The following is a 13,236-nucleotide window of genomic DNA, read 5'->3' as shown; positions in this document are numbered from 1 at the left end:
GTTTTAATTAAATATTTGTCAAGGGATCTCAAGAACCCTTTGTCAATCAAACACCACAATTATCGACATCTCCCGCGATAGCAGCCACAAACATTTGGTACGCCGCCAAAACTCAGTTCCCGTGACACTATATTTTTTTCCAAGCCGTGGTTGTTGTCTAAACATAATCCAATATTTTTATTTTTACTTGAAACATTATCTTGTTCTCACTCCCCCCACCCCCCCCCAAAAAAAAGAAAAACATCACACTTTGCTAATTACAAGCATCGAGTCACTTACATGCAGAACTTGTGAGATTTATAGACGGATAAAAACCCTCTCTCACACACACACACATATATATATATATACACACACAGTGTCCGTTAAGAGACAAAATGCTGGAGTAACTCAGCGGGACAGGCAGCATCTCTGGAGAGAAGGAATGGGTGACGTTTCGGGTCGAGATCCTTCTTCAGACTGAGAGCCAGGGGAGGGGAAGACACAGAGATAAGGAAGTGTAAGGTGCGATAACGGGACATCAAAGCGGATGGGGGGGGGGGGGGAGGAGTCAAGGAAAGCTGGGAGAAGGTGAAAACACATCGGGGACAGTCAGACTGGCGAGAGAACAGTTCTTTCCCACCCCCTCCCTCCCCGGTTTTCTCCCACCCCGGACAGCACCGTGCAGTGTTCATTTCGCGCCAGTCCCCAAAAATCACACTCTAGAAAATCCATATGTTTTCCAAAGTTCAATTACTTTGTGAAAAGAGACTTTTGAGAAGTCAGTCTTGGCGCTGTTTGTTTTTGAAATAGTCTGTCCACTTCGGGCAGTGAAGTTTCTTCCGATCTTTACATGTTGGTCTCGGGAAATGAACTCCGAGAGCAGCGGCGAGTTAACCCCTTGATTACATTCCGGGTGACTCCATCAAGTGGAACTGCAGATGCAGGTTTACCAAAACGGTGCTGGAGTCAAGTGCATGGACGTTAACCCTTTGCGCGCGTTGTTGTCGAATCAGCCCAAATGCTGGTGATGTTGCGGGTTCTCTGCCAGGCCTGCCCGGAGCCCTGGTGCTGGGAGCCCCGCACAGTCCAGTGTCGGAGTCGGTCGCCGCGACAGTCGGTGGGTGGGTGGATGGATGGAAGGCGGGCAGGCAGGCAGGCGGGCGGCTCACGGCTCGGCGCTGCTCGCGGTCTCCGTCTGACTGTAGAAGCCGGGATTTTCCGACAGACTCGAGCGAATCTTCTTCTTCTCCTTGAAGCGTCCGGAGTGCGAGACCCTGACGTGCCGGCCCTTGGTGCTTTTGTCCACAATCTTCTCCAGCCTGGCCTCCAGCTGCGGGTCGCCCCTGGCCTCTCGGTCGGAGCTGTCAGTGTTGCTCGGCTCCACCGCCAACTCGCTCAGCACCTTCGAGCCGCCCTTCTTGCGCATGAAGGCGAACTTCCACCACGACTGCGGAGCAACGTCGCCCATGGTAGCGCTGGAGCTCAGAGTGTCTGCGAGTTGCGCCTGTCCTGTCCCGTCCCGTCCCCGGCCCGCTTGCCTGCCCGGACTCCGCGCCGCTCCAGGTGCTCCGCTCACCTGCCCAGGTGTGAATGAACCGCCGGCGCTGCCCTTCACCTGGGCGGCGCCACGGGGCGGTCCCGCCCCCACCCAGCTCGATCTCCAATAAACTCCGCAAATCTCTGTGTACACAAGGAACTGCAGGTGCTGGATAACATGCAACAAGACGCAAAGTGCTGGAGTAACTCAGCGGAACAGGCAGCGTCTCTGGAGAGATGGAATGTGCGAGCTTTCGGCTAGGGACCCTTCTTCAGACTGAAGTTCAGGGGAGACTCTCAGTCTGAAGAAAGGTCTCGACCAGAAACGTCACCCATTCCTTCTCTCCAGAGATGCTGCCTGTCCCGCTGAGTTACTCCAGCATTTTGTCTCTTAACGGACACTATGCACACACGCCACCTGTTCATGTTCTCCAGAGATGTTGCCTGAGTTACTCTGCCTCTGATCCCGGAGCCGAGACGGGGAGACTCGCTGCAGCTGTACCAACAGATAGACAGAAAAAGCTGGAGTAACTCAGCGGGACAGGCAGCATCTCTGGAGAGACGGAACAACCCAGCAGTATAAGTATTGATTTCTCTAACTTTAAGTAATTCTTGCACCCCCTCTCCCCCCCCACCCTAGTCGCTGTTTCACTGTCAACCAGGTGAGTTTAATTGTCTGAAACTCTTCTACTATGCCACAGCCAACAACTGACCATTGTGGGCTCCAACAATAGCCCATTCCCTTTATCACCGATTACTTTTTTGCATATATCTTTCATTCATTTGTTCTATATCTCTCCACATCACCGTCTATATCTCACGTTTCCATCTGCCCTGACTCTCCGTCTGAAGAAGTGTCTCGTCACGAAACGTCACCTATTCCTTCTCTCCTGAGATGCTGCCAATCAACATTGATTGAACCATAACTGATTCCATCAGCATTGATTAGTAAAAAACCAATGGGATTTGCAATCATTCCCGGGGGATAGAACCTACCACGTATGTTTAAAAAGGAACTGCAGATGCTGGAAAATCGAAGGTGGACAAAAGTGCTGGAGAAACTCAGCGGGTGAGGCAGCATCTATGGATCGAAGGAAATAGGCAACGTTTCGGGCCGAAACCCTTCTTCAGACCCACCATGTATCTGTGCGTGGACAAGAGGAACGCAGTGGGAGGGATAGTACTGCGGAGTGGCCTGAATGGCCATACGTTAGGTTTCAGCTTGGTGAGAAATGCCGGTAACATCCAACCAAAACCACTCGTTCCTGTGACAGATACTCAGAGACTCGGGGAAGGGCATTCTGTTGCTTAGCAACACAACAAAAGTTTTGAAAACTAGAAGAAATGCACTTTTGTTGTAAAAAGCCGTAAGTGGTTTCAGTTAACTGAGAGGGGATGATTCCATGCAAGGGTGGAACCTGCCCACGGTGGGTTCATTGGGTGGAAAGTCCCCATGTCCACGAGAAAACATTTCACTCGTTTTCCTGATGTCACTTCAGAAATGCGAAAAGTTGGAAACATTTACATTTTGTTTTAACGTTGCCTGGGTAACACAAACGCACCCTGCCTGTGCATAAACACTACTGGTTCAGGTGGAGAAACAAGGAACTGCAGACGCTGGTTTACAAAAAAAATACACAAAGTGCTGGAGTAACTCAGTGGGTCAGGGAGCATCTGTGGAGTACATGGATAGGTGACGTTTCACAGAGTGCTGGAGTAACTCCGTGGGTCAGGCAGCATCTGTGGGGAACATGGATAGGTGACGTTTCACAGAGTGCTAGAGTAAATCAGCGGGTCAGGCAGCATCTGTGGAGAACATGGATAGGTGACGTTTCACAGAGTGCTGGAGTAACTCAGCGGGTCAGGCAGCATCTGTGGAGAACATGGATAGGTGACGTTTCACAGAGTGCTGGAGTAACTCCGTGGGTCAGGCAGCATCTGTGGAGAACATGGATCGGTGACGTTTCACAGAGTGCTGGAGTAACTCAGCGGGTCAGGCAGCATCTAAGGGATAGAACCAAACTGAACTGCTGTCTAGTTTATTTTAGTTGAGAGATACAGCGCGGAAACAGGCCCTTCGGCCCACCGAGTCCACCTGTGCATATTTGGAGTGTGGGAGGAAACCGAAGATCTCATAGAAAACCCACGCAGGTCACGGGGAGAACGTACAAACTCCGCACAGACAGCACCCGCAGTCGGAATTGAACCCGGGTCTCCGGCGCTGTAAGGCAGCTGCTCTACACTGCACCACCGTGAACTGTCATACAGATAACCGACACGCAGGGGTTACGGTGAGCAGGACACCTCCCGGGTGTTCTGTCAAAGGAAGTGTTGCACACTAGGACTTATGATTCAAAATCATCACAGGGTTTAAATCGTGGCTCAGATGAGTAAAGAGAAATGGGAAGGTCTGGGAGGGAATGCCAGAGATAGGAATCTATGAATAAGAAGTGAACGGTGTCAAAGGTTCAGAGCGAATGATAAGGACGGAGATTTGAAACAAACAGAAGTGAAAGGGTTCTGAAGAAGGGTTTCGGCCCGAAACGTTGCCTATTTCCTTCGCTCCATAGATGCTGCTGCACCCGCTGAGTTTCTCCAGCATTTTTGTGTACGTTCGATTTTCCAGCATCTGCAGTTCCTTCTTAAACAGAATAGTGAAAGGCTTGGATAGAGTGGATGTGGAGAGGATGTTTCCACTGGTGGGAGAGTCTAGGCCTAGAGGTCACAGCCTCAGAAATAAGGATATTCTTTTATGAAGATGAGGAGAAATTTCTTCAGCCAGAGGTGGTGAATCTGTGGAACTCATTCCCACAGAAGGCTGTGGAGGCCAAGTCAGTGGATATTTTTAAGACAGATATAGATAATTCCAAATTAGTGCGGGTGTCAGAGGTTATGGGGAGCAGGTAGGAAAATGGGGTTAGGAGGGAGAGGTAGATCAGCCATGATTGAATGGCGGAGTAGACTTGATGGGCCGAATGGCCTAATTCTGCTCCTATTCCTTATGTCATTTGCCTTTTGTGGCTTTGGTGAAGGGCTGGGACAATATCTGGTGAACATCTATCCGAGCTGTCCCGGGACCAAGCAAGGTGGCCTTCAATAACCTCAACTAATATTGGTACGGCAACTGACAGGGAAATATGTCACGGACATATGGGGTTAGGAGGGAGAGAGCACAGTGGAGAGCATGCTGACTTGTTGCATCGTGGCTTGGTTCGGCAACCAGAGTCCAGGAGCGGAAAAGGATGCAGAAAGTTGTAACCACTGCCCAGTCCATCATCGGCTCTGACCTCCCCACCATCGAAGGGATCTATCACAGTCACTGCCTCAAAAAGGCTGCCAGCATCATCAAGGACCCACACTATCCTGGCCATCTACTCATCTCTCTGCTACCATCGGGCAGAAGGTACAAGAGCCTGAAATCTGTTACATCCAGGTTCAGGAACAGCTGCTTCCCCACAGCCATCAGACCATTAAACTCACCGACAAACAGACTCTGAACTGTAACAGCCTATTACACTTTATCTGCTTATTTATGTGTATATTGAACTGAACTGTTCTATATTTTTGTTACAATATTCTGTTGTGCTGCAGCAAGCAAGAATTTAATTGTCCGATCTGGGACACATAGTAAGTAAGTAAGTAAGTAAATTTTATTTATATAGCACGTTTAAATCAACTCGCGTTGAAACCAAAGTGCTTTACATAGAAGAAAAGGTTTCCATAGAAAAATTTAAAATGTTAACATGACAATAAACTCCTTTGACTTGACTTGAGATAGATCAGCCATGATAAAATAGCAGAGTAGACTTGATGGGCCAAATGGCCTACTTCTCTTCCTATCACGTATGAACTTATGAGCTATGACATGGAGTTGTGGAAAAATTAAATAATATAGGAGATAAAATGTTCAAGGACTTCTGGGGGGAAGTGGAGGCTGTAGATAGAGGCAATAGTTGGCGTCTAAAAAGGACACAAAGTGCAGGAGTAACTCAGCGGGTCAGGCAGCATCTGTGGAGAACATGGATAGGTGACGTTTCACAGAGTGCTGGAGTAACTCAGCGGGTCAGGCAGCATCTGTGGAGGACATGGATAGGTGACGTTTCACAGAGTGCTGGAGTAACTCAGCGGGTCAGGCAGCATCTGTGGAGAACATGGATAGGTGGTGACGTTTCACAGAGTGCTGGAGTAACTCAGCGGTCAGACAGCATCCCTGGAGAACATGGATAAACAATGTTTCAGGTTGAGAGAGAACATGGATAGGTGATGTTTCCAGTCAATAACCTTGTGAAGAAGGGTCCTGACCTGAAACATCACCGATCCATGTGTTAGATGTGGCCCTTGTGGCTAAAGGGATCAGGGGTTATGGAGAGAAGGCAGGTACGGGATACTGAGTTGGATGATCAGCCATGATCATATTGAACGGCGGTGCAGGCTCGAAGTGCCGAATGGCCTACTCCTGCACCTATTTTCTATGTTTCTATGTCTATGTTTCTATCCATGTTCTCCAGAGATGCTGCCAGACCTGCTGAGTTACTCCAGCACTCTGTGCTATTGTTTTGAAAGCCAGCCTCTATAGTTCCTTGTTTATCTAAAATCATTGCTCATTTCAGGGTTAGTCAATCACACCCATATTTATAGAGGCAGCTACTGTTACCTTTGGAAGCAGAGTTTCACTGCAGTATAACTGAGTTTCACCTGGTATCTCCGCAATGGCAGCCTCGCCAAGTCTGTCTGTCCTTTCGTCTTTTTTTTTGTTATTTTTAACGTGTTTTAAACATTTGTATTAATGTTCTCTTCTTTGTTTTATGTGGGGGTAGGAAGGGGGGGGGGGGGGGGGAACTTTATTTCAATCTCTTACCTTGCCGGAGATGCGATTGTTTTCCGGGTCGTATCTCCGGTCGCTCTGCGGCCTAACACCATGGAGCTGGAGGCCTTGCTCAGGACTGACTTTGAGCCCCCACCGCGGAGCGTGGACTTACCATCGGAGCCGATCCCTTGCCTGGGATCGACGCTCCAAACGCGGCCTGCGGACATTAACATCAAGGAGCTCGCAGTCTCGTGAGAGACCGAGTCGGGAACAAAAACTGCACGACGTTCGACTAGCCCCGACCTGTGGTCCGATCGCCCGGCGCTGGGGAGCTGACATCGCTCCCGATGCAGGAGCTTGATCACCCCAACGAGGAGGCTAGCCACCGGCTACGGGAATCAAGATCGTCCCGTCAACGGAAGGCTCGAGGCCCCCAACCGCGGGAGAACAAAGAAGGGAAGAAATTTTAAAAAAAAATTCGCCTTCCATCACAGTGAGGAATGTGGAGGAGTTACTGTGGTGGATGTTTATGTTAAAATGTATTTTGTGTGTTCTGTTGCTATTGATTAGTATGACTGTATGGCAAATTAAATTCCTCGTATGTTGCAAAACACTTGGCTAATAAAGTATAATTATGATTATGATTATATGCATTATTAGTTGGTTTCTTTTGGCACGAGGCATCATTATATATGAAAGGACGAGTCTAACCTGTCCCAGAGAGCCGGTTTCACTTTAACTGCTGGAATTAGTCCAGGACCGGGTCCAACTCAACAAACAAGACCAGTGTTACGGAAGTCCTTTTCCCTTTCGGCACAGGTTGTGTGTTGTGTTTATTTAACTTACTGAAAGTTTCCTGGCACAGTTTCTAGTATTTATGCTTCAATAAACAGCAACACAGATTGTGTTGCTGTTTATTTGTTGCTGTTTGGGGAATTTCTGGAGAGCGAACTAGTGGCTGAGTGAATCCACTTCAGATGTTCAAGATTCAAGAGAGTTTATTGTCATGTGTTCCAGATAGGACAATGAAATTCTTGCTTTGCTTCAGCACAACAGAATATGGTAGGCATGTAATACTTAACTCGAAAATGCCCTGGCATGGAAAATGGTCTGAAGAAGGATCTCGACCCGAAACGTCACCTATTCCTTTTCTCCAGTCCTGCAGAGTTACTCCAGCTTTTTGTGTCTAGCTCAGGCACTTCCTTGGACTGCGATAGTTTTAATGAAGATGCAAACTTGTTCATTGTAACCATAACAAATCCAAGTTGACGACTTCTGCACGAGTCAGGTTTGATTGGATAACACAGAATGACGGGACATTTATAAGTTCAGAAATCATAGGAGCAGAATTAGGCCATTCAGCCCATCGGGTCTACTCGACCATTCATTCATGGCTGATCGATATTTCCCTCTCAACTCCAATCTCCTGCCTTCTCCCTACAACTCTTGACACGCGTGCTAATCAGGTACCTGTCAATCTCTGCCTTACAAATACCCGATGACTTGGTTTTTCTCCTCATCATCATCATTGTCATCATCACTGACGATCCAGCAACGTTGAGTCTGGTTGTTCTGGAGTGTCCAGTCTTTGCTATGTCCATGCAGGTAGTCCAGTCCATCACACAGACCTGACTCCCCACCATTGACTCCATCTACACTTTAATAGACAATAGGTTCAGGAGTAGGCCATTTGGCCCTTCGAGCCAGCACCGCCATTCACTGTGATCATGGCTGATCATCCACAATCGGTATTTAAGAAGGAACTGCAGATGCTGGAAAATCGAAGATAGACTTGGAGGAGCAGCACCTCATATTCCGCTGCACCGTAGCGGCATAAACATTGAATTCTCCAATTTCCGGTAGCCCTTGCTGTCTCCTCCCCTTCTCAGCTCTCCCTCAGCCCTCAGGCTCCTCCTCTTCCTTTTTCCTTTCTTCCCCCCCCCCCCCCCCCCCCCACCCCCTACATCAGTCTGAAGAAGGGTTTCGGCCCGAAACGTTGCCTATTTCCTTCACTCCATAGATGATGCTGCACTCTTGTCTACCATCCGCAATCAGTACCCTGTTCCTGCCTTCTCCCCATATCCCTTGACTCCGCTATCTTTAAGAGCTCTATCTAACTCTCTCTTGAAAGCATCCAGGGAATTGGACTCCACTGCTTTCTGAGGCAGTGAATTCCACGGATTCACAACTCTCTGGGTGAAAAAGTGTTTCACTCTGCCAATGTAAAGAAAAGCAGCCAACACAATCAAAGACTTGCCCCACCCAGGTCATTCCTTCTTCTCCCCGCTCCTATCCAGCAGAAGGTACAGAAGCTTGAAAGCGCGCACCACCAGACTTAGGAACAGCTTCTTCCCCTCTGTTATCAGGCTTCTGAACGGTCCTTCCATAAGCTAGGGCACTGTCCGATTCACCTCTACCCCATTGTGGACATTGGACTTTGTCTCTGGAACTGATGCGCTACAATGCTGAGAAGAACTATATCCTGCACTCTGTATCTTCCCCTTTTGCTCTACCTATTGTACTTGAGTTTCACGATTGTATTTATGTGTGGTATTATCTGATCTGATTAGATATCAGGCAAAACAAAGCATTTCACTTGCTACACGAGACATTAACAAACTTAAATCTAAAGTTTTGTAGAAGGTGAAGAGTGATGTGCTCAGTGACAGTCAGATACTTGGAACAATCTAATCTTTCTCGTACCTGGCTGATCTTGAGAACAAAAGACATAAAGAAGATTAAAGCAGGAGTCTCCACCCACGCCGCCCTTGCCTGTTATCTTCATGTTAGTTTCATCTGGCAGGGGAGGCCAGGAATGAGAAAGTCAGCAATCGATACTGACTGAGAACGGTTCATAATTTGGCCACAAGCAAACAAACAGCAATAATCACGGGCACCTCTCCTCCTTGCCACTCCTAAACGTGGGGGACGCACGGCACGCATGGTGGCGCAACGGGTAGAGCTACTGCCTCACAGCACCAGACATCCAGGTTCAATCCTGACTACAGGCGCTGTTTGTGTGTTGTTTGCACGTTCTCCCTGTGATTGCCTGGGTCTTCTCCGGTCCCCTCCCACACTTCAAAGATGTCCAGGTTTGTAGGTTCATTGGCTTCTGTAAATTGTAAATTGTCCCAAGTGTGTGTCAGGTGGTGTACGGGGTAATCGCTGGTTGTCGTGGACACGGTGGGCCGAAGGGCCTGTTTCTGCGCTGTATCTGTATTCGTTTTTTTCCCAGCATCTGCAGTTTTTTCTTAAACATCTCTGCTCTTAAATCTCTTTTCCACTTGTAAATCTATTTTTCTCTTTGCTCCACCTGTTGTACTTGTGTACGGTTTGATTGTACTCATGATTTGACTGGATAGCACGCGAACAGAAGCTATTCACTGTACCTCGGTACACGTGACACTAATAAACCAATGCCAGTATTGACACAGTCCTTACATATGGGCAAGGGTGAGATATAGAGTGAAAGTCTTGTCCCACTTGGCGATTTTTTTGGCGACTGCCGGCGTCATATCAGTGTTGCCAAAAGATTTTGAACATTTCAAAATCCAGCGGCGACAAAAAAAATGTTGCAACACTTCAAAAAAGATAGAAACATAGAAAATAGGTGCAGGAGTAGGCCATTCGGCCCTTCGAGCCTGCACCGCCGTTCAATATGATCATGGCTGATCATCCAACTCAGTATCCCGTACCTGCCTTCTCTCCATACCCCCCTGATCCCCTTAGCCACAAGGGCCACATCTAACTTAAATATAGCCAATGCACCGTTATTCAATATGATCACGGCTGATCATCCAGAGTCAGTACCCCATTACTGATTTCTCCCCATATCCCTTGATTCCGTTAGCCCTAAGAGCTAAATCTAACAAGATGCTGAGATTGTGAACTCAGATGTCACTGCTGTGATTTAATGGTTCAAGCGTTTCATAGTATATAATGCCCACGGGGTATATAAAGCCCACGGGCTCCCTATATAAGAGTCCCCAAGTCACTAGGAGTCACAGCTGGCCATAAAGGCCCGTTGCAGACATTGCCTCCGTCCGGTCATCCCGTGAACTGCCGTCCCACTTCTCGCCCGGCCGCCTTCAACCTTCGTGCCATCTTCCACCTTCAACCTAAGTGGGATTTATCTCCTGTCCGTTGCTTATTTCTCAATGAAGATGGGCGCAAAATGCTGGAGTAACCCAGCGGGACAGGCAGCATCTCTGGAGAGAAGGAATGGGTGACGTTTCGGGTCGAGAAAAGTTATTCCAGCATTTTTGTGTCCATCTTCAGTGTAAACCAGCATCTGCAGTTCCTTCCTACACATTTTTCAATGTGAGGTTCCCAGGTTCACAAAGATTGATTATGCAGCCTTTCTCACCATGACTCATCCCAGCACTGTTGGTTTTATTGGGGAGTGCTGGCCACGGCAGCAAAATGCCTTTTTTTGAGTCACCTGGAAATTTGTAGCTTGTTGTGAAGGTCAGTACTTGGACAACATGGACTAAGCCATGTCCAGTACATCCTCCCTCCCCTAACACAACTCCCCTCACAGGCAAGGTATAGGATCTTCGAAAGCTTCTTGAGTATTGAGTCATTGGGGATGAACATGTGGATGTCAATAGATATGAAGAGGCAAGGAACTGCAGATACATGTTAATACACAAAAGGACATAAAGTGCTGGAGTAACTCAGCGGGTCAGGCAGCATCTCTGGAGAACATGGATAGGTGACGTTTCACTGAGTGCTGGAGTAACTCAGCGGGTCAGGCAGCATCTCTGGAGAACATGGATAGGTGCCGTTTCACAGAGTGCTGGAATAACTCAGCGGGTCGGGACCTTTCTTTAAACTCCCGTGTAAATATACGGGCACGTGTCTGAAGGGTCCCGACCCAAATCGTTAACTATCCACCTTCTCCAGGATGTTGCCTGACCTGCTGAGTTACTCCAGCACTTGTGGCCTTTTCCACTCAGAATGGGCTAATAAGACATTTATTTGAGGTTTATAAAATTCTAAAAGATCCAGACAAAAGAATCTATTTTCCTCGGCAAAATAAAGTGGATTGATGGGTATGAAGTAATAGGTAACAGGATGTGGGCGGCATGGTGTCGCAGCGGGTAGAGCTGCTGCCTCACAGCGCCAGAGACACGGGCTCGATCCTGACCACGGCTGCTGTCTGTACGGAGTTTGTCCGTTCTCCCCGTGACCTGCGTGGGTTTTCTCCGAGATCTCCGATTTCCTCCCACATTCCAAAGACGTACAGATTCGCAGGTTAATTGGCTTGGTATAAATGTAAATTATCCCTTGTGTGTATGTAGGATAGAGTTAATATGCGGGGATCGCTGGTCGGTGCAGACTCGGTGAACCGAAGGGCAGTGGCAGACTGGGTCTAAAAATATTGGTTGCCAGGAGACAAAGGGGGCCCACTTCATCAGGGGGCCCACTTGATATAGGCGGCCCACTTCATCAGGGGCCCACTTGCCATCGGGCAAGCTGACACCCTGGCCAGTCCGCCACTGCCGAAGCAGACTATTATCTAATGGTGGCCGACTAGGAAAAGGGGAGATGCAGCGAGACCTGGGTGTCATGGTACACCAGTCATTGAAAGTGGGCATGCAGGTGCAGCAGGCAGTGAAGAAAGCGAATGGTATGTTAGCTTTCATAGCAAAAGGATTTGAGTATAGGAGCAGGGAGGTTCTACTGCAGTTGTACAGGGTCTTGGTGAGACCACACCTGGAGTATTGCGTACAGTTTTGGTCTCCAAATCTGAGGAAGGACATTATTGCCATAGAGGGAGTGCAGAGAAGGTTCACCAGACTGATTCCTGGGATGTCAGGACTGTCTTATGAAGAAAGACTGGATAGACTTGGTTTATACTCTCTAGAATTTAGGAGATTGAGAGGGGATCTTATAGAAACTTACAAAATTCTTAAGGGGTTGGACAGGCTAGATGCAGGAAGATTGCTCCCGATGTTGGGGAAGTCCAGGACAAGGGGTCACAGCTTAAGGATAAGGGGGAAATCCTTTAAAACCGAGATGAGAAGAACTTTTTTCACACAGAGAGTGGTGAATCTCTGGAACTCTCTGCCACAGAGGGTAGTCGAGGCCAGTTCATTGGCTATATTTAAGAGGGAGTTAGATGTGGCCCTTGTGGCTAAGGGGATCAGAGGGTATGGAGAGAAGGCAGGTACGGGATACTGAGTTGGATGATCAGCCATGATCATATTGAATGGCGGTGCAGGCTCGAAGGGCCGAATGGCCTACCCCTGCACCTAATTTCTATGTTTCTATGAAGGGCCTGTTTCGTAGATTGGGTCGGCCTCTATTGCAGGGCCTGTTTCCGCACTGTATCTCGAAACTAAACTAAACTAAGAACAAGTGTAGTTATTGCTGCAGTTCAGAGAGAGCACAGCGAATAGATCAGACAGTTACTGAGTGATAAACACTGGTGCTCCACACTGGCGACTCTTACCCTGCTCACGTTCGACATACTGCTGTGGGAAGTGATCCCTGAGCTGGAGAGGGAGGTGTGGTGGGTTATCGAGTCCCTGGCCAGCAGGGAGAGGCCAGCCAGTCTGTGGGAAAAACAAACAACCAGATGGGGATTCTCTGAAGTCAAGGTCGATCTGTATCTGCAGTGAGACTGATCATGACTTACCTCATACATTCAGCGGTAAAGAATGTCAGCAATCCAATATCTTCTGATTAATGAATGGCACGGCAGTGCAGTAGTAGAGTAGCTGCTTTACTGCGCCGGAGACCCGGGTTCGATCCTGACTACGGGTGCTAGCTGTGCAGAGTTTGTACGTTCTCCCCGTGATCATGTCGGTTTTCTCCGGGTGCTCCGGTTTCCTCCCACACTCCAAAGACGTGCAGGTTTGTAGGTTAATTGGCTTCGGTACAAATTGTAAATTGTCCCTAGTGTG

The 13,236-nt window shown here is 48.3% G+C and overlaps 1 protein-coding gene across 1 annotated transcript; it reads right to left on the bottom strand.

Annotated features, from left to right (window-relative positions):
- Positions 1–581: 581 nt before the first annotated feature.
- prr15l (proline rich 15 like) lies at positions 582–1,596 on the bottom strand. The gene has a single exon (XM_033034982.1). It carries the CDS (start codon positions 1,448–1,450, stop codon positions 1,148–1,150), a length of 303 nt encoding a protein of 100 aa, XP_032890873.1. The 5' UTR covers positions 1,451–1,596; the 3' UTR covers positions 582–1,147.
- Between the last annotated feature and the right edge of the window lie 11,640 nt (positions 1,597–13,236).

This window comes from Amblyraja radiata, chromosome 16 (genome assembly GCF_010909765.2).
Source record: "Amblyraja radiata isolate CabotCenter1 chromosome 16, sAmbRad1.1.pri, whole genome shotgun sequence".
NCBI classification, from domain to species: Eukaryota; Metazoa; Chordata; class Chondrichthyes; order Rajiformes; family Rajidae; genus Amblyraja; species Amblyraja radiata.
The sequence above is the reverse complement of the archived record's forward strand: the minus strand, read 5'-3'. Positions and strand labels throughout refer to the sequence as shown.

Bases quoted from the DNA above. Each gene is read 5' to 3' on its own strand.
- prr15l (XM_033034982.1), bottom strand. From the start codon at position 1,450: ATGGGCGACGTTGCTCCGCAGTCGTGGTGGAAGTTCGCCTTCATGCGC.